Genomic DNA, 25,065 nt, shown 5'->3' on the forward strand with positions numbered 1-25,065 from the left:
CACACTGGAGAGAAACCCTACACATGCCCTCAGTGCGGAAAGAGTTTCAAACATAAAGAATACCTTTACAGTCACATGAGACTTCACTCTGGGGAGCAATGCTACACATGCCCTCAGTGTGGACAGAGTTTTACTAAAAAACAACACTTTGAAGGCCACATAAGAATTCACACTGGGGAGAAGCCGTTCACCTGCCAACAGTGTGGAAAAAGTTTCAACCGAACAGCATGCCTTAAACGGCACATGAGAATTCACACTGGAGAGAAGCCATTTACATGTGGTCACTGTGGAGAAAGTTTTAGGTATGACATAGCCCTCAAGTACCACATGAGTATTCATGAATGAGAGAACTGGTTTTATATGTCGTCTGTGTGGAATGAATTTCACAGACAGGAAACGCCTCATGTTTGAGAGACTGTATAATATGCAGATTATTGTTACAATACTAAATCACATTAGAGGCTTGAATTCCCGAATTATGTCCAGTGTCTGTGAGAGGAGGAAAGAAACCAGAATCAGAATTAGACTCTGTATTGATTAGCCAAATGAAGAATTAACTAGTTACAATTTTACATGTCAACAGAAGTATAACTCTGAATCAAATGAAATGCATAAAACTGTGTAGGCCTGCACAAAATAATAAACCAAAAAAATAATATAACAAAACAGGCTTTTTGATTCAAAAGATACAGAGACGTGGAGATATGGGAATAGCCGTTTATCCACAGTCGGACCAGTGCGAGCCAGGGCGACCCAGGGCTTTGAATGGGCCGAGCTGGGCTAATAGCCCCTGTCCTGTAGCGCTGAGCTCAAAATCACGCTGTGTTTCCAGTGCTTTACTAAATCCTCTCTTAACTCTTCTCTCTGAAACAACATTACACAACCCCATCAAAACACTGGGAAGTGTTATCAGACTGGAAACTAGAACAATTGCAAAATGAACATGATAAATGTTTGCCTTTTTGTTTTTTACTTAGATTTAAAACCCAAGCATCAGTTTTACCACAATTTGAAAATTAAAGTGATACATTGATAATAATTGATTAATTTTTGTCAGGATTGCACAGTAATCATACAGAAATAAAGTGGTTTTACCAATATTTCACAAAAGAGGTAGGACACGTACTTATTGAGTCACGTCTGTTTCTGTTTATTTGTAGTCACAGGACAGCACAGAACTGTGGGGATTTAGTCCAAAAGCATGCACATTAAAACATTTTCATATGTTTACTTCACATTTCCTTAGTAAGAATGATCTGAGAACTATCTGAGGAGCTTTGAGTCTCGAGGAGCTCTCCAGTCCCAGTATAGTGTTATTATTTCAGCCAGAGAAACAGAGGAAGCTCTCGACTGAAAAACAAGAGTTATGATGGAGGAGGCTATATTTTATGACATATGCACAGCTAAATATGCATATCAGGCAGTCCGGTATAAAAAATATGAGGAGTATTGTCAGATAAAATATATAACCAAATAAATACACTATTGTGATATTAGTGTTTTGCATTGCATATAAATATATTTCTGTCTTATGCGGTGATCAGAATGGGTCTGAAGTTATTTCAAACCCTTGCTGCTTTCTGAGATTTGAGTTCAATTTACTTTAAATATCTGTGAGGGACCGAACAGTCAAGGTAAGGAAGGCAATATATAAAATAGTTTCCCAAAAAATTATTTAATATAAATTCAGGCTTCTACACAAAAGATTCAAATAAGGAAACTAAAGTCCAAATAAACAAATCAAATGTTTAGGCCTATAACTGAGCTCAACAGAACATTAAATGCAATATAAAAATAAATGCATAGCTTAAGTCAATAAAGAAGCAAAGCAAGCAAACAAGAAATTAGCATAAGAAATCCAGATCCAAACATTATATTCCCCCCACAGTCAATCTGCTGATTGGTAGCGGCAGGCGGAACCAAAACGGCAGTCCGTGCCATAGACATCATCATATAGGTAGACGCCCTATCAAACGCTACTGCCTATTGGCACGGTCGAGCCGTGGAGCCGCCATCTTGGATCGGTCGCCAGCTCCACTCAGTGTAACTTGTTTGCCAGGTGCAATGAGCTGCCAGCGCATTTAATTAATCATATCTCACTGAATACCTAACTGATTTTGACGCAGGGTTTTTTTGCTGCAAAGGTCATTCATGTAGCTATGATACAGGACATATGGTTCAGCGTATTTTAATATTCATAGTAGGCTTAACAGTTATATAATATTCTGATATAAGATATAAAGTGACCAGATGTCCAAAATCAAAATATGTGATGTAGGATATAAGGTAATTTATAAATCACTATAAATATGATAAAGAAGCAGAAACCGATAGTTGCAGTAAAATAAGATAAGTTGAAGAAACAATTTATGATGATTTGTGACATACACACACTCTCTCTCTCTCTCTCTCTCTCTCTCTCTCTCTCTCTCTCTCTCTCTCACACACACACACACACACACACACACACACACACACACACACACACACACACAATACTGGAGTCATTTTACAGGAAACCCTCTTAAGTTTCATAAAGCACTGCTAACATTGATAAACATGTAACTAGCATTATAGTTCCTAAACTATGTGTTTTATCGTTGTTATATTGTAATATTAATGTTTTAAATATCTGAGCTGTTATGCATAGCATAAAATGGATATAATAAAAGCACAAAATTCCATATTGTCATCTGTGGCTTTTTGTTCCATTTTACGCCTTTGTTCATGGTGTCCACATACGTGGACAGTTAAATAATTTTTAAATAAAACTGAATTTTGTAAAAATTAAAATGGATTTCAATTTTAGCATCATTTTAAAGAATCTAGATAATGTTTTCCATAATTCATGCATGAAAGAGTTAAAATATATTTTTATCAAACCAGTTGTGAAAAAAAGATTTATTTTTATATCTAATATTTGTATTATTCCAAATAAAGTAGCTATATGGAGAATTAGCCTATATATAAGTGACGTCACAGTCGCCAGTTCTAAATTCTAATCGTGACGTCACAGGCGGACAGCGCGAGTTCAGTTCGGCGGTTATCAGTTGGTGTTCAGTTTCAGTCAGGAAAAGTGTTTTACACAGTTTACAATTATACAACGACACAGAGTCCCGTGAATCCCGTAGAGATGTGGATCAGCATCGATGTTCGTGGAGGTGTTGGCAGAGTTGACCGCGGCTGCGTTGCTCTTCGTGATTGTGCATACTTTAATGTTCGTGTATAAGTACTTCACGGAGGAGAACAGAAGCGGCGAGCGCGAGTTACCGGAGGAGAACCGAAGCGGAGAGTCCCCCGTGAGCCGCCCCGCGGAGCCGGACACCAGCAGCGATCAGCCGCCGAGGAGCAGCTCCAGCAGCCCAGTCCAGAACCCAACAGGTACCGGTGACATTAACACTAAACTCACGGATATGAAAATAACCGGCAAAGAGCAGCAGAAATATGACCGGCGTTCACAGCTCGCGTTCCGCCTTAAAGGAGCAGTCCCTACTTCTGCTGTTACTCCTGTAACCGGACGCGGGAACCACTTTGGGTCTCGATCAGCTCCTCCAGTATCGGGACACCGAGCAGAGAGGCGGCCATTTTAGGCGCTGTCTCTCAATCGCGCGAAACTTCAATCACGTGAGCATAACGACACTCAGTAACATTGTGTGTTTTTACAAACAGAAGGCATTATTTTATTATATTTCAGCATCGACTGAACACAATCTAGAAAACACTAATGGGTCATTCCTGTTATACAGTGACTTTTCTGTCCCTATGATTTACTTACTCATATTTTCTATAAAATGAGTCACATAAGAAATTGCTTAAATGATAAATGTAGGTCTTCTTTATCACTTAAACAGATATAATAGGTATTAAAAATACTATTTTGTATTTTACACACCTTTTTATTGATATATGCATTCAATTTTATCATGTCCTCAGTGCAAAGTAATCAACTTCCACAAGAACTATAAACTATGAAATGCTAAAAAAAAATCTCAAAATATTTTTAGATTATGTTATAGAATAGGCTAAACTACCTCTAGTTATACATATAAAACATGTGAAACTATAGTTATTTTTTTAAGATTGTCTTCATTTTCTGTGTCCCTGAAGTCATCTTCCACCCTGTTAGTATGTATTTCTCAACTTCCAAAAAAGACCACAATTTCATTGAGACAATTTTCAGGAAATTACATAATTAGTTTTTCCTGCTGGAATTCAACCGTACAAAATTAAGTAAGCTTCAACTCTCACCTCTACCTTTTTTTTTAGCTTGTGAAATGTTATCCTGCTTGTCCCACTCTTAAAGTTCCTCCTGTTAGGCTCTGTTATGAATAGGGTTGGGAATCGTGAGAAATTTTCCGGTTCCGGTTCTGGTTCCGGTTCCGCCTAACGATTCCGGTTCCATTAAAATTATTAAACAAATAGTGATAAAGGAAAAAGGCACAATACGCAACTCAAACAATCCATTTTGTGTTTATAACTTGCTCTAAAATTAATTTACAGGTTGGCAATGTCAAAAAAGTCCTGTACTGTACATATATTACAGTATTAATTAAGCCATTCTTGCAACACATTTTTTTTTCAAATGAACACCTCTGAAATTGTCTTATTACATTTTATCTCTCTGTCTCTGAATAAAACCAAGTTATAAATTATATTTATTAGTTATATTTATTAATTAGTTGTATATTAATTTAATTGTAATTCAGTTATTCGGTGAACTTGTAAATAATAAATTGCAATTCAGCATTACAAAGGTAATTGTGCCTAAACGCTTACCTAAACCATGGTGACTCAACGGTTGACAAATATATATATATATATATATATATATATATATATATATATATATATATATATATATATATATATATATATATATATATATATAGGCCTTTCACTATAAATCTGGTATAAGCCCTGTGGCACTCTGTGCTGTAGCAAATGTTTTGTCAAATTGCTAGTGCAGCCTCCTTTGCATGTTATTAACTTTTCACATGTGTTACATTTTGCTTCATTATCATTCATTCTTTGGAAATGAATCCATACTTGTGACTTTCTCTTCGCCATGCTGGTGGTCAACGAGAAAATATCTGATGCAAAACCGTAAATGTGTAGCGCGAGGGCTTTCAGGCTGAACTGCGCTGCACTCCTGGAAGCGGCAGGCAACGTAATTAATATTCATGATGAGGTGAGACAGGGTTGCCAGGTTTTCAAACCCGCACAATTGCTACTCAAAACTAGCCCAAAACAAGCCCAATTGCGTTTCAGGGGGGCTTCTCCGGTAAAATTCGCATTTCCGGGGCTAAATATCACATAATTGGGGTCGCTTCAACCCGCGGACATGAAACACAGCCCGCGGCAACAGTGGAAAGCGGGAAAACCACGGACTTGGCAACACTGGCTGTCACTCGCTATTAAAGGATACACTTCCAGCGCACACACATTGCACCAGAACCGTTTTCGGAACCGAAACTTAGGAATTTTGCACGGTTCTGGTATTTTTCAAAAATCAGTTTCGGTTCTGCATAAGAACCGGTTCTCGGTTACCAACCCTAGTTATGAAGAATGTTTGTCCTGTCAAAAAAAATGTTAAAACATATCTGACATAGTTATAAAAGTTCTGTTTATCTGTAGAAGGTTAGCTAGCTAAACGTTTATCCCTCAAAGAGCTACGGCTAACTTATCTTAAAATTTTCCACCCTGTTGATTCCGCCCTGTTAGATCTATAAACCTAACAGGGTGGAAATTCTAATAGAATAAATCGTATTTAGTGTATATTGCAAATTCCAAAAACACATATATGCATATATAAATATTATATATATAAAACAATATTATATAGGTGCAGTTCCACACATTACTGATGGCAAATCATGCAGGACAGTGAGGGAAAACTCATCCACTGTTATGGTCTTCCACCCTGTTAGGCGAGTCATTTTTAAATAATAATTTGACAGCAACGTTAAATGTTTTGCACACTTATGTTTTATTTTGGGAGGTGAGGATCATTAACAGCATATACAATATGTTTTTGAACACATTTTTTTTTTTTTTTTTACCATCCTGTTAGCAAAAATGGGTATAAAAGTACCTGTTCTTAATAATCAAGACATTCTATTCATCAATAATAGTTTTGTTATTGTTTCAAGAATTAAAAAAATACCATGATGGCATAAGGAACATATACTATCCAAGAAAAACTTATTGTTATTGTTTAATATTTACATTATTAACATTTTGTGATAACTATGTATATGTCCCTAACAGGGTGGAACACCTTCACGGCCCGTGTCTGAACAATGAATCTACCCATAATTATTATTTTTTTAGTCCCTGAGCTTGACCAATATGTATTCCGACTAGTTAAACATGTCACCATTTTGGTAGAATGCTAAAAACATGAAAATCATGTTTTCGCATACCGCAAAAAAAATGTTACCGCATACCAGGAATGACCCAGCTATAGTTTCTAACTGTGTTGCTATTTGATTAGAAAAAAGAAAGACAAAAGTGAACATTGGCCTGCATGGTAGCCTAATGAGGTGCCGTCAATGGTCTTGCTTTGTAAATAAACCCTTATTGTAACAAATTATATAGTTAAACAATTACAAGAACTATATGTTAGTTCTAAGGCTGAGAACATGTTAGAAAGAGCTTTAAAATACGGACCTTCTTGAATTATTGACTAAACAATCCCCCCATAGCCACGCCCCCAACAAAGCCCCGCCCCCTCTGGTGAGTACCGGCACTTTGTTTTTTCCACTTCAAGCACTGGTCACTTGTTTAAGAATAAGCATTTTTTAAACCCAAATATCAAAGAGCAGCATTCTACATTCCGAGGCTAACATTCTATGACATCACAGTGTGCTTGACACGATCTACACTTGGAGTGAACATCAGTGCTATTGCTTCAGTGTGAACAAGCTCATGAGAGAACTGCCAGCGAGAACGAAGGATTTCATAGAGAACAGCAATATTTGTCTAGAGAAAATGTCTCAAGCTACTTTAATGTCAAGCTTTATCATTTGCCCGGTACCGCCACCAACTACCAGGCCATCAACCATCAGGCAGCTTCGCCGTTTGAAGTCAAAGCCTCAAGAGTCTGTGAAGCCCACTGGCCAGACATCCAGGCTCCCACCAATCATGGTGTTTGGAAATGAGTGTAAAACCAGTCTGACCCGACCTAACCAGAGTCAGACAACCATCAGGCACCATCACCGTATGCAGATGCCGTCAATTCAGTCTGTGCAGACGCCCACACACACACCACTCATGGTGACTGGAAACCAGCATAGAAATGGTCTGACCCGACTTAACCAGACAACGTGGGCGAGAGTTGAAAGGCCACTCTGGGAGGTCAACAAATCTCCAGTCCTGACTCTGCCTCCGCTGGTCAAGATGGACAACCCCCGCGTGACAGCGAGAGCTCCACTACGACAACCTGCTGCTGATCTGCCACAGCCTGGGGCTCGCCGGATAGCACCTGTGGCCCGTGTGGAGAAACCAGCCAGAGGAACGTTAGTCCAGCAGAGCCCTGTTCGTCCAATACAGAAGAACAGGAGCTGTAGAACAGAGGAGCCATGTAAAGACGAACCGCAAAAGCCAGTGAGGCTCCTGGCTGTGGCTGATTTTCCTCCAGTGAGTGAGTCAGTGAGGGCTCTGATGTGCAGAATGGCCGCTCAGCAGCAGAAGCAGCGCCAGCAGCAGAAGCAGCGCCAGCAGCAGAAGCAGCGACAACTGTCCCGTGGAGATCCAGCAGCAGCGACAACTGTCCCGTGGAGAGTCTGAGCAACAGTGTGTGGGTGTGTCCAACATAGAAAAGTGGAGCGCACATGTTTCTGGTTGCAAGCTTGAATCTCTGGTGGAGTGGCGTTCACAGACCATATAGACGAACACAAGAACCAGACAAGTCCTCTGCACAGACCCTATGAACAGCTTTATCTCCCTCCCACCAGAGGCTGGAGTAATGTATCCCGATCAGGAACTGGACGCCATATTCTGAATGATATCCACAATCTGACTTGTGATGCTGCCTGACCACGTTCATTCGTCTGAGCCTGGTTTCTCCCAAGGTTTTCTCCCCTCCATTCTGCCACAGATGGAGTTCGGGTTCCTTGCCACAGTCGACTTTTGGTCGGAGATGCTTCATATTCAGCAAATATTACTGATCTGACTGCACTGACGCCTTTGGCTGAGAGCTGAACTGAGCTGGATTAAAAAAATGCTTTTTAGATGAATTGAACTCATTCCATAATGGATGAATTTTACACAGTTATTGAACAAGAAAATCTATCACTGAATAAATTGTGTAGTCTTTAATAAGACTCAGTGTTTATTTCATTCATACAGTGTGAAGAATACTTACATTTGATTATTCAGTTCTGTACCTGAACATTTTAAAGCAGTTTATTTCTTATATTGTATTTTTTCCTAGTGTTTTTTCTATGAATGAACATGAATGAAAATAAATCAATATTAATTAATAAATTGTCACTAAATGTTACAAGGCAAACCTTCCTTGGGTATCATTGGTGTCGTTTTGACCCGAAAATCATATTTAAAAAAAAAAAAAAATTTAATTCAGTGTTCATATGAGTGGTACAAGACCCGTACAATTTGACCAATCATAGGAATGAATGGGAATGAATGAGTGGCGCACACATGGGACGTTGATGTGGAGAACAACACGTCCTGGATGGTAGGTGTCGCCACAGAGCCCGTCCAAAGAAAAGGAACCAACGGCTTGCCCAGTGGAGTCTGGTGTATCGGACTTAAAGGTGCACTATGTAAAAAAAAAATCAGTAAAATATCCAAAAACCACTAGGCCACAGAGGTGTCAAAAGTATTCGCATTCATTACACGAAGTATAGATACTGGGGTTTAAAAAGACTTCTGTAGAAGTTGAAGTATCAACTCAAGCTTTTTACTCAAGTAAAAGTGTAAAAGTACTGGTTTCAAAACTACTTAAAAGTATAAAAGTAAAAGTAATGTAAGGGGAAAAAATGCCATTAAAGGGATAGTTCACCCAAAAATGAAAATTCTGTCATCATTTACTCACCCTCAAGTTGTTCCAAACCTGTATGAGTTTCTTTGTTCTGAAGATATTTTGAAGAATGTTTGTAACCAGTCAATGGTTGCTCTATCTTCTTGGTTACAAACATTCTTCAAAATATCTTCAGAACAAAGAAACTCATACAGGTTTGGAACAACTTGAGGGTGAGTAAATGATGACAGAATTTTCATTGTAGGGTGAACTACCCCTTTAAGAACAAAAGATTAGGCCGCGCCACAGTGCATACCCCACCTCCTCAAAAAAAAAAATTTTTTCTAAAGGCCATAATGACTATAATGTTGTATTAAAAAGCTAATGTTGAACATTTTTAGATGCACTTGGCTACGCGTTTCAGCCGCATATATTCCCAATGAAAATGAATGCATTTTAGGACAATGCAAATACATTAAAGAACAATATGTGTACTACTGAGCATTAATGTGTTTCATGGAGTGGAAGATTTGATGACTAGTTGCCTATAAATATTGTAAAGGTGCAAAAAGTCAAAATTCAGAGGCATGTTATCAATAACCATTTGGGTCGATTGGGTCGACGATTTCCAGCCCAAAAACCTCACCAAATGTAGGCCTACATTTATATTCAAAAAATGGTTATTGATAACATGCCTGGTTATTGATAACAATGTTGACTTTTTGCACCTTTACAATACTTATAGGCATTAGTCACTCCAAGAAAAATCCCAAAACTTTAACTTTAATTATTTTATTGCCATACCAATCAAGGTTGATAAGTAAGTTACCATTTTATCTACTTAAAACATAACATTGATGATAAAACGGATCAAATATGACTATATGTCCACTCCAGGTAGAAACTGTCAAAACGGCTATCCCTCAGAAAAACACATGCATCATTTTCAATGTCAACAGTAAGAAGCCAATTTACGTGCAAAAAGTGCCCAATATAGAGATGGGAAAAAGCAATGTAAACAGCCATTTCACACGTTAATGCACACACCAATGTCAAAATGCGTAATTCATTGATACTGTACAATAACCCGTCAACAAATAATAACAACAATGACAAAACTACACTATGTCTTTCGTGAAGTACATGGCACATGCACTTAGCACAGTCAAAATGGATTAATGGTTGATTTTAACATCTTTCAGCAGCTGTCGGTGTTGCTAGTTGCAAATGTCCTAAGTTTGTATATGACGATGGACAGGAGTCACGGTTATATTTATAAAGAGTCTTCGAGTCACAGGTGTAATTCACGTTTGAGAGTTGAGTCACTCTCCCACTCTTTACTGTAGAAACAACTTACTGTATATTTATGCCACTGGCATAGCGATCACTGGAATATACAGCTAAAGTTATCGCGCTAAAAACCCGGCTAAAGTCATGAATGAGCACGTCTGCCTGCTGATCGCTGATTGGCTGAAAGTGCGTGCTCGTCGCGAGATCCCGCCCTATCTGGCAGCATGGTGTGTGTGATTTGTGCAGGTGCAGGCGTGATTGATCGCCTACAACCCAATAGGGTGTCGGAATGGTTTGTGTTTATCCTTCTCATCCAACCACAATCAAATTCACTCTGTCCGGATGGCGCGATTTATCTGGATATTTTTTTTTTTTTGATGACAAGTCGGAATGAAAACATGCCGAAATGGAATAGGAGTAACGAGGCTATTATTAAAATGTAAGGAGTAGAAAGTACAGATAATTGCTTGAAAATGTAAGGAGTAGAAGTAAAAAGTAGGCTGAAAAATAATTACTCCAGTAAAGTAAAGATACCCAAAATTTCTACTTAAGTAAGGTAACGAAGTATTTGTACTTCGTTACTTGACACCTCTGCTAGGCCAGTGTTAAATATTTTGTTCAGTTGAGTACTTACAATATCCCAAATGTTTCCAACTATTTGTAAATCGTGAGAAAATTGCTATTTTAACCAAGGAACCGGAACGTGTGAGGGAGTCGCCTGTCAATTGCGTCATATCTGCGTTACCCTCGGTTTCCGGTTTATTTTGTGTCATAATAAAAGTCCTGCTGCTCACAAGGTGTGTGTTGTGTTCATCTTATTAACAATCGCTCCAGCGGTTCCTCACTTCCACAACACTCGTCCTGCTCTGCTTCACACTACAGTAACGTTAATAATCACATCCATCAACATGATTTCTGCCCGAGTCCTGTCCCGATTCTCTCCCACCAGCTGTGAGGAGGAAACCACATGTCCCAAGATCCTGCGCTCAAACGTGGTGTCATCAAACTACGCCTTTGTTTTGAATAGGCGACCTCTAGCGGATGGAAAAGTTACATAGTGCAGCTTTAAAGGTGAAATTCTTAGTGTCACAGATCCTCTGGAGTCGCACGTCCACTTACTGGGATTTGAGAAACCCACAGTAGTGAGGGTGAGTGCAGGACGGCTGTCATTCTCAGATCTGCTGTGCGAGACTGTGCTAAGCACCCTCAGTTGATACTGTAATAATATTGGCCAAACAGATTTGGCAGATTCAAATGCATCTATTTACAGCGAGTTTTTGCAGCGGTGAGTAATGCAGCCAATCACAGATATAGTTGTTTATTTCTCAAATGCGATCAAAAACTCAAACTCAAAACGCAAGAGTTTTTATTCAGTGTTAATGTTAGAGTTAATGCAGGCTCGCGAAACCTCTCATTAATAAACAAAGTCAGACACGATGTAAGTAATTTGACGACTTCATTTTTATAACGGAACTTGGTGAGATTGAGATGAACTGACAAAGCAACAGCATTTTAGTGATCGTAGCGATCTTGGCTTGGCTCACTTTCGAGGCTACAGTCATTCATTGAATAAAACTATTGTTGCTAAGAGGACCGATGGCATGCAGCAAAGTTTCGGAAGTGACATCTAAATATAAACGCTGCATGAGACAGAAATATCCTCCTGAGACCCAGATTAGAGGTTTTGCCTCTGTAGAGGACATTATTTAGCGAATTTCTCTGAAAACACTTTTAAGTCTGGAGATTCTTATGAAATACAAGACATTCTTATGAAAGTATTATTATACGTCTTTTACAATTACATATACATTTACCTTATTTATTTTAATATGCAAATTAGATACAGTGTATGCATTGCCTAGAATGGGAATGGCATTTATGGCCATGTTTACATGCATATTTCATAAAGTAAAATGGTATATGAAATTATTCTGTATCTTTCATAACATTGAGAATCATCTTTATACAAAGTTTGGATAAAACAAACTTGGAGCATAAAAATTGATTGGTGAATAAAAACAATTATTTTAATCTTTTAATTTTCTCAATAAAGGGGTTCTGGTGTCCTCTACAGAGCAGAGAATATAGCATAGATAGAATAGATTCGCCAATCTTACAAATATTTAAACACTACGATCAGTTTTAAGTGTGCAGTTGTATATCGACATGAAATATCAATTAAAAATCACTTACGTGCATAATAGCTGCATATTTATACTCGAGAGCGCTTTGACCCGCTGCCTCGGCGCTAAGGGAGTGTCTGCCAATTCCACCAAGTTGAAACATAATTTGTATGAATTAAATTAAATGTTTTTTTTAATTTTCAAATTCCAATGTAGTGTTGTGCATTATTAAGTCAATTTTACCAATACAATCAAGCTGTGGAATTTTAACATGTCTGTTTTTAAATGTTAAAAGTAATTTTAATTCATACAAATTATACATTTCAACCAATTGGTGGAATTGGCAGACGTTCCCTACTTCCCTTAGCACCGTGGTATCGGGTCAAAGCATTCTCGAGCATAAATATGCAGCTGTAGGTGATTTTAAATTAATATTTCATATAGATAAACAATGGTTAGCCTACATACTGTTAAAACTAATTGTGGTATTGATTTCTTTGTAAGATTGCCGACTCTATAGAACAGTGGCAACTTTACGGCGCTCCGAGTGCCCCTAAGTGGTTGGGAGCATTTCCGTTGTGTTGTGGCTTGATTTCGTTGTGTTGTGGCTTGATTTCGTTGTGGCTTTTTCGTTGTGTTGTGGCTTGTTTTCGTTGTGTTGTGAACTTATGTTTGCTTTTTATATTTCGTTGTGTTGTGCACTACTGGGCCACCGTAGATTACTCATTCCAAAGCTCCTTTACATTTATGACAAGCTTGATCTTAAAACTAGCTGACAGTAGGGATGGGCATTATGACAATATTATTCTACATACATGAGAAATTTTATTTCACAATAACGATATCACAATATATTTATTTATACAGAATAATACTGCTTTAAAAGTCTACACTGTATGATATTCCATGAATTAATATCAATGGATTCTTAAAGAAGCAGAAGGTCTTCTCTATTCTTTTGTTGTTTGATTAAAATTATGACAGACAGCAGTTTATTAATCTGCTGCCCCTTTAAGAACGGATGCACAGAATCACACACATCCGGGTTTCCCCAGGTTAACTTGAACTGTTTAACTTAAGACATAACTGACTGTTTAAATCAAGTGAATACCTCACATGACAGGGTTTCTGAGATAACTGTGCGCATTTTACAGAAAGATCATTGATTTCGGGATCGCCTGCTGTCTGAGAGAGGCTTATTTTAACACATGCATGTCCCACTCATTATTCTACATTCATGCATGTTTCTTTGTCAAAATGTCAAAAACTTTTAGTACAGTCAGTGCTGCGTTATATACGCTATATTCACATTCCGCGATATAAAAATGTAATGTTAACGTTTACTGCAAATTCGCTAACAATAGTCATAACTATGATCGTCATAACACCCAGCCCTAGCTTAACAGTATTACAACACAACAAAACAGAATATGCAAGTTAATCACGATTAGCATATGACTTTAATGCACTAACGTTATATCTTGATGAGCAGTAGAAACAATATAAAGGGATTTACGTTACCTTCTGCCGTCTGCCATTGGTAACTTAGTCTGTTCGTATTCATGTTTTTTCGTTCTCAGTCGACATCTCACAATCAAAATTTGTCCAAAATAAGATTTTAACAGATGTAAAATGATCCATGCAATGCCATTAATGGACCGACGAAGCAGTCCTGTTGCAGATTAGAAGCCGTGCCCGCGTCCCCGCGAGCCACTCCAACGACAACGGGTGTATAATTCAAACTGAAGGCGCGCACTGTCATTGGCCAGATTTCTGGATGACGTTCAGATTGACCAATCACGCTCAAAAGAACACGGAAAGACAGCAAATAGCTTTGCAAATATAGAAAAAAAACTTGTTTTAAACAACAGTTCGAAAATGTGTATATTTATTTTTATTTGCTGTTATATTTAATTAATTGGTCAAATGGTGTTTTGTGGTGTGGGCAGAGGCCTGGAAGTTTCAACCTGGAGAGCAGTGCAGATTTGTACTCTTTAAAACCAATTATTGTTTGATATTTAGTTTGCTTTATGTATCCAGAATTACAGTTTGAATGTAAAAATACACCTACACTGTAAAATAGAAAATTAAAGTAAAATATCTTGATTTAAATAAGGAAAAATCTGTAAACTAACAGTGTTTTCTCTAAAACTTTTAATGTACATTTCTGTGAAGGTTTTGAACTTTATTTGACTTAAGATATTTTACTTTAATTTTACGGTTTTTGTTTTGCAGCTGTAGCTGCCAGTCATTTGACCTTTTTTTAGGTTTTTATTTTTTACAGTGTAAATATAAAACTAATAAGATTTACTTTAGAATTACAAAGAATAATGTTAAATTGTTAGTATGGACATAAACCTTTAATACAATGAGCTAAATATTTTATTACAGATTATTTCTGTCATTTTACATACATTTGTATGTAATTTATGAAAACAGAAAAAAAATGTTCCTGTATAAAAAATGAGAATTACTGTAATTTGTCATTAATAATATAATCCTTAAAATAACAGTCAAGTTGTTTATTTACAGATATTGTTTGTATAGATACTGTATAAATAATACAGTGATTTTCATGTATAAAAAAAAGAATTACTCTAATTTGTCATTAATGATAAAATAAAGGTCAAGTTCTTAATTTACAGACATTGTTTGTAATTTTACATGAATTTGTAAGTAATTTATGAAAACAGAAAAATAACAGTGATGTTCCTGTATAAAAAAATGAGAATTACTGTAATTTGTCATTAATGATATAATCCTTAAAATAACAGTCAAGTTGTTTATTTAGATATTGTTTGTAATTTTACATCGTTTTAAACATAATTCAAAATTACAAGAAAATACTGTAAAAAAACTGAAGTTTTTTCTGTAAAATTAGGATTGTTTTTTACAGTGTAACCTTATTGGTTGCACCTCCATTGCGTCACCACATCTATTGTGAGTGGTGGATTTCAAACCTCAAAACGCCCCTTTTTTGCATCTTGTTAAAGTTAAGAATCTTGGAGTGACACTTTTTGTTAATAGTTGCAGAGCTGAAAGATCAGCTTGTGTTTCTTGAGCAAGTGAATCCCTGCTCTTTTTAAACCACAATTTATGATTTATTAAACCATAATTTATGATTTATTAAACCAATTTATTAAAACAACAATTTATGAGATTAAAAAATCTAGTCATGGCCAATAACATTTATGTTAATATTTACTCTTGTTATTTCATAGGGAGCTTCAAAGAAGATGTATCAGTAACAGTATTACCCTGTGTTTATCAGTATCCAAATATGTTTTTTGGGTAAAAAAGAAAAACTAAATAAACAAAGTAAAGTAGATATCACAATATATCGATATCGTGATTTTTTTCCCCTCCACAATAACCGTGGTGTGAAAAATCTAATATCGTGACAGCCCTACCGCAAAGCATCCCGGGAAGGCGGTGCCACAAGTGTCCTAATCTACAATCCTCTCATGGACTTCTTGTGGAAACCATATAAACACAAGTCACTTCAGTTTTTAAATCAAAACAATAATCCTTCACTTGCACTGAAGTGCTGTTTGCTGTGTGACGTCATCGGAATGCATTCTATTGGTGACATCACAGCACTGGAGGTTCCAGAGGTTCTGTGTTCTTCTCTCTTTGACTCATTGCCTTCGCAGATGCACTTCAGTGTCAGTATACGGTTTCCTATCAAAATCAACCTGCATTTTCATTGCTCACTGTGAACTTTTACATCCGTCTTGATCTGTTTTCATTTCCAGATCGTTGAATTGCACAGCTTTCTGATCTGTGTACGGCTTCAGATCATACGATTTCACTTGGTTGGAGGATTTTGGATCAGCGTACCATTGTAGATCAGAAATGTGTGCCGCAGACATGCCAAGACTGAAGACACAACCACCGCCTCAGAGGAGGGTAAGAAGCCTATCAATGTGTTTCATCATCGGTCATTATTAATATTTAGCCTGCGTTTATATGTTAATCATAGTACTAACGTGTTTTCTTATTCTTATACCATGGTCTGTCTGAATACTAGACACTGACTGGCTGGAAGGTGTGCAATAATACGGTTTAATGTGAATAAAGTAATCACCCAATAAAGTGATATTTAGCCTTGGGAATGCGAATTGTAGCAGGGGAATCCAGCCAAAAAATGCAATTTACCCCCACGGAACAGTGTGTCTGATTCAAAGCGGACAGAATGCTGGATATAACAAGCCATACCTGATGAAAATAACCATCAGTTTTTTCCTTCCGGTCAAATATTGCGTCGCAAACATCAATTACAGCTTTAAGTTGTCAATGCTGGTAAATGGCCATGGTATAAGTGGTATAAACTAAAATCGTTAAATGCACAGCTAGCCGTGGTTTAACCCTTTCTTATTTATCATCAGCAGGAGCTGTTTCGCCGGAACACCATTACTATCAGAGAAAAGGCCCCGATCTCCAGCCGACCGCAGTCTGTCCAGCTTCCTCCTGTCATTGGCAGAGGTGAGCTAGTCCAGCAATCTCAAACCGGTTTGCTACAATTGAATTCAAACACATATCACTTGAATATGAAGTAAACGTACGTTAACATAAGAACCATATTAACATGAAATAAATGTGATGTTTTATGCAGGACTGTGTCTACATCCACCCGCTCAGAGGAAGACAACGCCTTTAGTTGAATACGGCATCCGTGCTGTCCAACGCAAGGCTGGGCAGTCCGAGAAAGAGGACAGCAACCATGGGCCATCTGAGCTTAACACTGGTCATGGCCATGACAACTTCAGCCTCACCCCCTTTAAAGTCACTGAAAGAGCCCATCATTCATCTGACAAGGCCAGAGAGCAGAGAAGCCTTGTGGCCGAGCACCGCATTGACCGTGAAGTTGCCAAAGGCCGCAGATACGACTTCCTGTCGTCTCGGAGGACAGACACGCGTCTGCGTCATCAGCGTGAAATGGCGGATATGGAGGAAACGCTCACCTTACAGAGGGCAAAGCAGGAACAGGAAGTCCAGCATGTGCGTCAGAAACATGCCCAGTTTCTGGAAGAGAAGAGGAAGAGGATTCAGGAGCAAGAGAAAGTTGTCCGTTTCAGCCGACAGCATATCTCTCTAGCGAAGGCTGCACAACACATGCGAACGTGGTAACCAGCAATAGCTGTCTCTGGGTTCGGACAGCTGGCAGCGAGTCCTCCCCATCATGGTGGACGGCAGCGAGTTTTCCCCATCATGGTGGACGGCAGCGAGTTTTCCCCATCATGGTGGACGGCAGCGAGTCCTCCCCATCATGGTGGACGGCAGCAAGCTCCGGCCTCAGGCAAACGGCAGCGACTCCTCCGCTCCGCGCGGACGGCAGCAGCTTTGACAGCACATTCCTGTGCTATCATGGCTATCAATCAGATTCAACCATACATATATGATCCAGAATCTGATCCAGCAGCAGCAACGACTACAGCAGGACATCTTTATGTGCTAAGTACTGTAACTGTATATATTTGCTTAACGGCTTGTGTAAACTACTAAAAACAATAATAATATTACACCTATAGTGGTCAGCTAAACAAATGTATTTACACACACACCATACATCGCATGCTCCATTGATAAACTAGCTATACGTGATCATGTTGTTCACTTGATGTGCACTTATGCGCCGATAGCCAACAGCACAAAGACATTTGAGGCAGTTTTACTCACCGCCTGCTTCTACCGCTCGACCGTGAACCCTAAAGCCAAGCAAAGCGTGTTGAAGGTCGGCGTACAAGGAAATTCTGCACTTGTTGACGTCATGTAATCACACAATGTTTGATTACATTTACTTTTAATCTTACCTCCATATGATGCCTATATAAATATATAAATGCATCGCTGGTGCCAGAGGTAACCAAGGAAACTCTACAGGCTACACTGCAAAAATGATTTTCTTATTTAGTATTTTTGTCTTGTTTCCAGTCTAAATATATTTACTAGGTAAGTAAAATAACATAAGATATTTTTTTTCTTTTTTTCTGGAAAGCAAAATTATCTGCCAATTATTATGTCCATTGGCAGATCATTCGGCTTGTTTACACAATTCTTCTTGATTTTTTTATATATTTGGACTGGAAACGAGACAAAAATTTTGTTCACCGGCGATTAATTTTCCTAAGTTGATTTGTGTTAGGCCCATCTGTAAGATTATGCAGCATATTTTTGTTATAATTTTGTTTTGTGGAATATAGTGTCAGTCAGTTGCACCAAAGTGCCTAGATATTAAAAGTGTGTTATGTCATCACTACTCATTATCACAATGCAATACAAGATTACTTGTCAAATAAATAAATTAACTTCAAATTATTTTACTTCACGTGTAGAGATTGCAGTGATGTGATTTTTTTTTTTCATATTTTGTTTTGACAAGAAACAAGATGCAATGTCAAGTTAGCAATGCTAGAGCGTGCGCGGGATCACTTTCCTCTATACCAACGGAAACTAACGTTACTTAAAATAAAAATACTAAATTATGGTCATACAGATAAGAGTATACATCGTTCCTAATTGTAAAGGCTTTAAATCCAATCTTCCTTTCTTCTGTAACTCTTCCAACGTGCGCTCGCTGCTACACTAACTAACAATGTCGCTGTCAACACACGTGGTGCTGAAAGCCCGCGATCATGCAACTGGCTCGATTTGCTGCGAAACAAATAATTTCTCACACTTTATTTTTGTTTCAAAACACACGAACAAGTACGATTGTATCAAATGATTATGCTGTTGTAGAGATGAAAGGAGGAAAACACCATGAGGGGTCGTACAAGCGGAATATGTAGTGCATTATTATTATTCAGAAATTCAACAGGCCATTGTCAGTTATTCCTTACCTCAACAGGAAATTCCTGAACACAACGACTGTGTTCCCATGCAATCATATCTTAAATTGTAGACACTTTTTAACAATGTGCTCACCTGCAAAATGACTCATGCATCATGTGGCATTGCTATTCTTTTTTTGACCTCTTCTAGGCCTGTACACTTCGTATCTCCAAAGTCAAGCGCCATCTACAGGAGAAATGGCCCACACAGTTTGTATGCTTTCTTTATCTGACACAAATCAGGTCTTGGAGTCGTTAGTTTTGAGCTGATGGCCTGAGTAGGGAGTGTTAGATAAAGGAGATATATAAACAAACATTTACACTATAAATCACTGCATGAAAAGTGGGATTTTCGTCAGTATGTGGCACTGTAGATTGCCGTGAAACTTCAGGTTTACGACTGTGCACGGCAATTTGCAGGCAACACCGAAAACTGCCGTAAATTGTCGGAAATTGACGTGGGCCTTGCTTGGCAGTTGTCCCCCCATGACCCCCCCTCCCCTTAATTCTAGGGGAGGCTTTATCATGTAAATGAACATGCTGTGAGCTACACAAATGCAAATCAGAGTAGCAGCAGGGGGAGTTTTATCTAGGTTCTGAATTTTTTTGACTAAAACAAGTTTAAAGTTTAAGTTAAAATGTTAACTTAAATTTAAGTTAAATGTACTCGATTTAGTTCACATTACTAAATGTTTAGGGCAACCAGTTTGCTCCAATTTTTTAAGTAGATTCAACTTGTCCGGGCTCACAGTGTAGATTAATTACTCTGTATGTCATTAGCAATAACCAATGTTATGTAAAAAAAATAAAAAAATACAGGACAGCAGTTCATGTCTTCAACCTTTAGAGAGGTTATGTGATGCAACAAGACAATGAACCAAAGCACACAAATAAATCAAGTAAAGCATACAGTTTACATACCAACATTAATTTTTCCACCCTGCACTGTGAATGATTTTTTAAATGGCTATTAATCATAAATGTGAAAAGTACAAGTTTGTGTGTTAATAGTTAAGTCAGATTGTGTTTTTCTGTAATTGTCATTTAAATTGAGCTCACACCACATTTTATGAATTATCAATGCAGATTTTCAAGAGGTGGTTTCCTGGACAGGGTTTAAATTATGCCAAGAGTAGGCCTTAATCTAGTTAATCGTGAGTTAAAAAATTGTTGCCTGGAACAAAGATTAAGCACAGATTACTAACACCTGGACTATGAGTCCTGAACTAAAATAAACTGGATTCATTTACAGTTTTATCTAATTGCTTACACACAATTTCTGAAAATATGGCTCCATTTCTTGTAACTCTACACACAAAACATCAGACTCTTGCAAAAGCAACACTTTGTGCAAAACTATTTTAACTATTTCCAAAAATGTTGTTTTTGCATATATCTAACTACACACAATGCACAACTGAGGAATTTACAGTTGAACTGAAATCAGCTGAACTGAATCAACACTGAAGTCACTTGAGCTGAATATTGACACTATATTGGCTTGTTAGAGCCGGTTTACAGCAGAATTTGTTTTGAACTTGTTACTGAAGCTGCTATGAAACAATATATTTTATTGTATGCATATTCTTTCTTTCTCAAACCTTAGTTTTGATTTCTAAGTGATCAATTTATGTATAAGTGTTTTCACACATGATCATTGGCTGTATGGGTCCTCAGTAAATTAATGTGGCATTTAAATGGCAAAAGTTATTCTTGTCTCTATAACGTTTATGGTTAAATAAAATATTAATAATATAAATAAAATGAATATCAAAACATATTTTAAATATAATGAAGTCATTTTATTATAGCACTCATCAGATGTTCCTGGAAACAAAACAGAGACAGAACAGTATAACAAACTATACAACAAACTAAACACCAAATTACAAAAACATTATTATGTGAAAGTGAATAAAGTTGTGTGTGTTTTCAGTTATAAATATGTGCTGTGAAAATTAGCCTATACTTTTAGAAATTATATATAGCCTAACTTTAAAAATCAAACAATAACCCATATAGATAAATTATAATAATTGTATAATATTAAGCATTTACTTAATATACATTGTAACATTAGGCTACTTTACTCTAGCACAGTAGTCAGTTAAGCAATTAATTAATATCTTCTATTAATATGTATGTAGCCTAGGCTACATCTAAAGGTAAGTCTGCTTTAAAAAAAAAATATATTACACTTCGACATGTACAGAATGTGCGCGTTAAGAAACACGTTCAAATGTGTCTTCTTAACATGTTAAAACTGTGCGTCGACTGTGTGTGTATGCCTGTTACACGACCAGAATGTGCGTGTCTACACATACAAAAGAAACACGTAAAAAATTGCTGCGTTGAAGCGGAAAACAGGGCGTGTTGAAGGTTGAAACGATCATAAGTCACGCGTTTCGTAAAGAGATTTGGCCCCGGGCGCGTTCCATATTAGAGCCCTTGTTCAATGAGGTGCGAGGTCGAGGTCATGGCCATGACGCGTAGAAGACGAGCTTTAAACTTTTTTTTTATGTTTTTTGCTGCTTTCCTTTTTCGTGATCAACTATGAGAGGACACCGTCTTCAACTCAATCTCTGCATGGACGCAACAAACTTTTTGGACTCATTTTCACGAGGCTGTTTTCGTCTTCACAACTCTGAGGCAAACTGCAGGTGCTATGAACCAGAGCATGGGTAATGTAACATTACGATTTAAGGAATATGCTTTTATTCAGCTGTATAAGGAAATGGATGCGTTAATAGATCCGAGCTTAAAACTGTACATTTTGTTTTCACAGACTAACCTCGCCTCATAATGAAGCCGTGACCTCTTATCTGCTTGGAGCGATTTCCGCGAGTCCAGATTTAACCGCTGATCACGACGACATTGTGTGTAAGTAAAACGTCTAATGTTTTTCTCATTCCTTGTTTAATTTTACCGTGACTGTTTTTATTAATACCAGTCTCATGTAATTGTTTTCCAGCTGCCTGTAAGACGTATTATGAATCGACACGCCGCAGCTTCAGATACAAACAACCTGAACTTACATAGCAGGCGGAAACTGCGAAGTTTAGCTCGGAGTCGATCAAAAAGAAAAAGGGTAAGATTTATTATATTAGATCCGTTTTTTGTCAATGTGAGTATTTTTCAGGTTGCTTATTGTCTTTATGGATTGTATTACAGTTGCTGGAAGCGAGAGTGTGCTGGATGAGGTGGACATTTGGAAGTCCGCGACCATTGAACTCATATCTGACGAGGAAGACGGCTTTGTTTACGGGGTGTCTGGATGGATTGTGCGGCCACCGCCCTCTCGCAGCCTGGAGCTCGACGAACTTTACATTACATTACGAGACGTTACTGCTGCACTGTACATAGTTGTGTGTTTAACAATAAAGCTCTTTCTTTGAGTAAACCGCTGTGTTTTATAAATGAAGCCCTTTCTTTGAATGAACAGCTGTATGCTTATAAATGAAGCCCCTTGTTTGAATAAACGGCATGGTCCGTATAATTTTCCCATATATTCCTTGATGGTATGAATACTTCATAGCACAATAACATTAATATGAAACAAATTATTACAACATAAATTATATATTTATTATTATTATTGGGGTTTACATTTATAATGAGCCAGGGGGACCAATAATGATTGGTTTGCAGTGATCTGCAACGCGACGTTCGCTGCCTCTAAATTGTCGAAAAACTGCCGAAAATTAGGGAGATTTCCGGGAGTATACAGGCGTTTACAGGGTCGAAAATCCCACTTTTCATGCAGTGTGAACAGCCCTCTCTTCCCAAATAGCCAGCAAGTCCCGCCCAGAGTGCTGCACCAGAGCTAGGAGCCAATACGACAAAAAGGCCAATTCATCACAGATTTCGTATTTTAAAATAATTATATCTGGGTATTAGTTTTGCTTTGTCATTTGAACGTGTATTTGACATTGTTTCATTATAAATGTAACTATATTTCAGATATTCAAATATTTTTTAAAAATTTTAATTTTTATATTGTAATTTTTTCACCCTTTTTTGCATAGTGAAATAAAACCTATATACTAAGATGTAGTTTGTGAGCTTGTCAACTAAATACTTTGACCAAGTTTGGTGTTTTCTTCTTCCCAATGTAACATGATCCTCATATGACTAAATATTTCTTGTTTTTAATGTGTGAAAATATGAATATGAGATATATTCACCTGTTGAGCTGTTCTCCATAGCTGCTCCAGTAGGAGACAGTGCTCTAGTGTTCATGGTGAAAGCAGATGTCCAGAGTTTGGCTGCTGATCGTGTGAAAGTCTTCGCTGCTGCTGATCGTGTGAAAGTCTTCGCTGCTGCTGCTGCTGCTGACCTTTATTTTCTTTTTTCTCTGTTATGTATAGTATTTCCATAGCAGCATAGTCCATCCATAAATTTTGCCTTATACTGACCAACAGATGTGAAATTGATCTACAATACACACAAGCTATACAATGATCTCTGAGCCCGTTTCTCTGAGAGCAGCCTGTGGGGAGATGGAGACAGATGAAGCAGCCATACAGTCCTGGTGCCACAGATGTTCTGCAAGGGCATTTAGGAGAGGCGCTACTTCACCAAGCCCCGCACTCACATCACCTCCCACTCGGAAGACCGGAAGACCACACACCTCTTGAAAATGTGTTATGTCACTCTCTGTCACGTCTGTGTGCATAAATAAGTCAAATTTGGTGCCAACCACCAATTTAACCATTGGATCTGAAGATTCTGTGATCCGTGATTTCTGATTTGAAAGATCATCAAAGGAGCCTCGATCAGTGAAGGAGAACAGGAAAAGGATGGCATCCACCTGTTCCTTACATGACGGTAACATGTGGTCAAATCTTCGCATGGCACTTTCTCCACAGTCCCAAAGCTCAAAGCGGAAAAACAGCACACGGCCACTGTCCTTTAGTCTCACAGGCCAGAAGACCGCTGTTGTCTCTATGCCTGTGTTCTCATAATGCATTTTGGGGAGATCAAGGCCAGCGAGACGGGCAGCAAGAGCACTCTTCCCGACTCCAGTCTTACCCGAGATAAGAACCTTGTAGCGAACGATGTCCACATTCATATGAGGAGGCATCATCGGCGCCTCCAAGAGCCCAAACTTTCGGCGTGTCTTCTTGTGCAGTATTTTGCTGAAAAACTCTCTGCTGTCTGCACAGCAGTGCCAATCCGACACCAATATGGATCCAAGTGGGATAGCCATTTTAATTGAGCTAAATTAGGTAAATGAAGAGACTTGCGCTTTATATTATGATATCAAGTAACTTATTCTGGGCGAACGCTGCTGCTGCTGATTGTGTGAAAGTCTTCGCTGCTGCTGCTGACTTTTATACTGGCGCAGCTCGGAATGTTCGCCGGAATGTTCGCCGGAATGTAGCTCGGAATGCAAGCACTGTGACATCATGAGCCCTGTGATGTCACGCCGCGCAGTGGAGCCTCGATCGCTGCTTTCACAGATGATCAACTTTACAGCTTCATACAACATATCGTTTTGTTCATTTCACGGCTGTTGTGTGTCAATTTAAAGTATCGTGTGTGTGATATGCTTTATTATATTTCGCTGTTATAATGTGCATTAGTTTATTATGGCCATTGAAAGGAGATTATCGTGTCTTTAGACATGCAGTGCTTTATACATTAGCTTATTTATGATTAGTTGCTTATGTTGATGTCCTTTATGTATATTTAATTTGTATTTCTGTGTTTGTTTGTCAAATCGCTTGTTTCGAGGTATTCTGAAGTTGTAAATAACTCAATACTCATGCGTCTGGAACATGTCCATTCAGAGTAACACATCTCGACCCTTACAAAAATTAACCATGATTTTACT

General features: G+C 38.0%; 1 protein-coding gene across 1 annotated transcript; it reads right to left on the bottom strand.

Annotated features, from left to right (window-relative positions):
- Nucleotides 1-23,679: 23,679 nt before the first annotated feature.
- LOC307124861 (ciliogenesis and planar polarity effector 2-like) lies at nucleotides 23,680-24,438 on the bottom strand (the record flags this gene model as incomplete). The annotated part of the gene is made up of 1 exon (XM_079814325.1): nucleotides 23,680-24,438. One exon carries the CDS (start codon nucleotides 24,436-24,438, stop codon nucleotides 23,680-23,682), a length of 759 nt encoding a protein of 252 aa, XP_079670451.1.
- Between the last annotated feature and the right edge of the window lie 627 nt (nucleotides 24,439-25,065).

The sequence above is a fragment of the Gobio gobio genome, assembly GCF_949357685.1.
Source record: "Gobio gobio genome assembly, chromosome: 1".
Lineage (NCBI taxonomy): Eukaryota > Metazoa > Chordata > Actinopteri > Cypriniformes > Gobionidae > Gobio > Gobio gobio.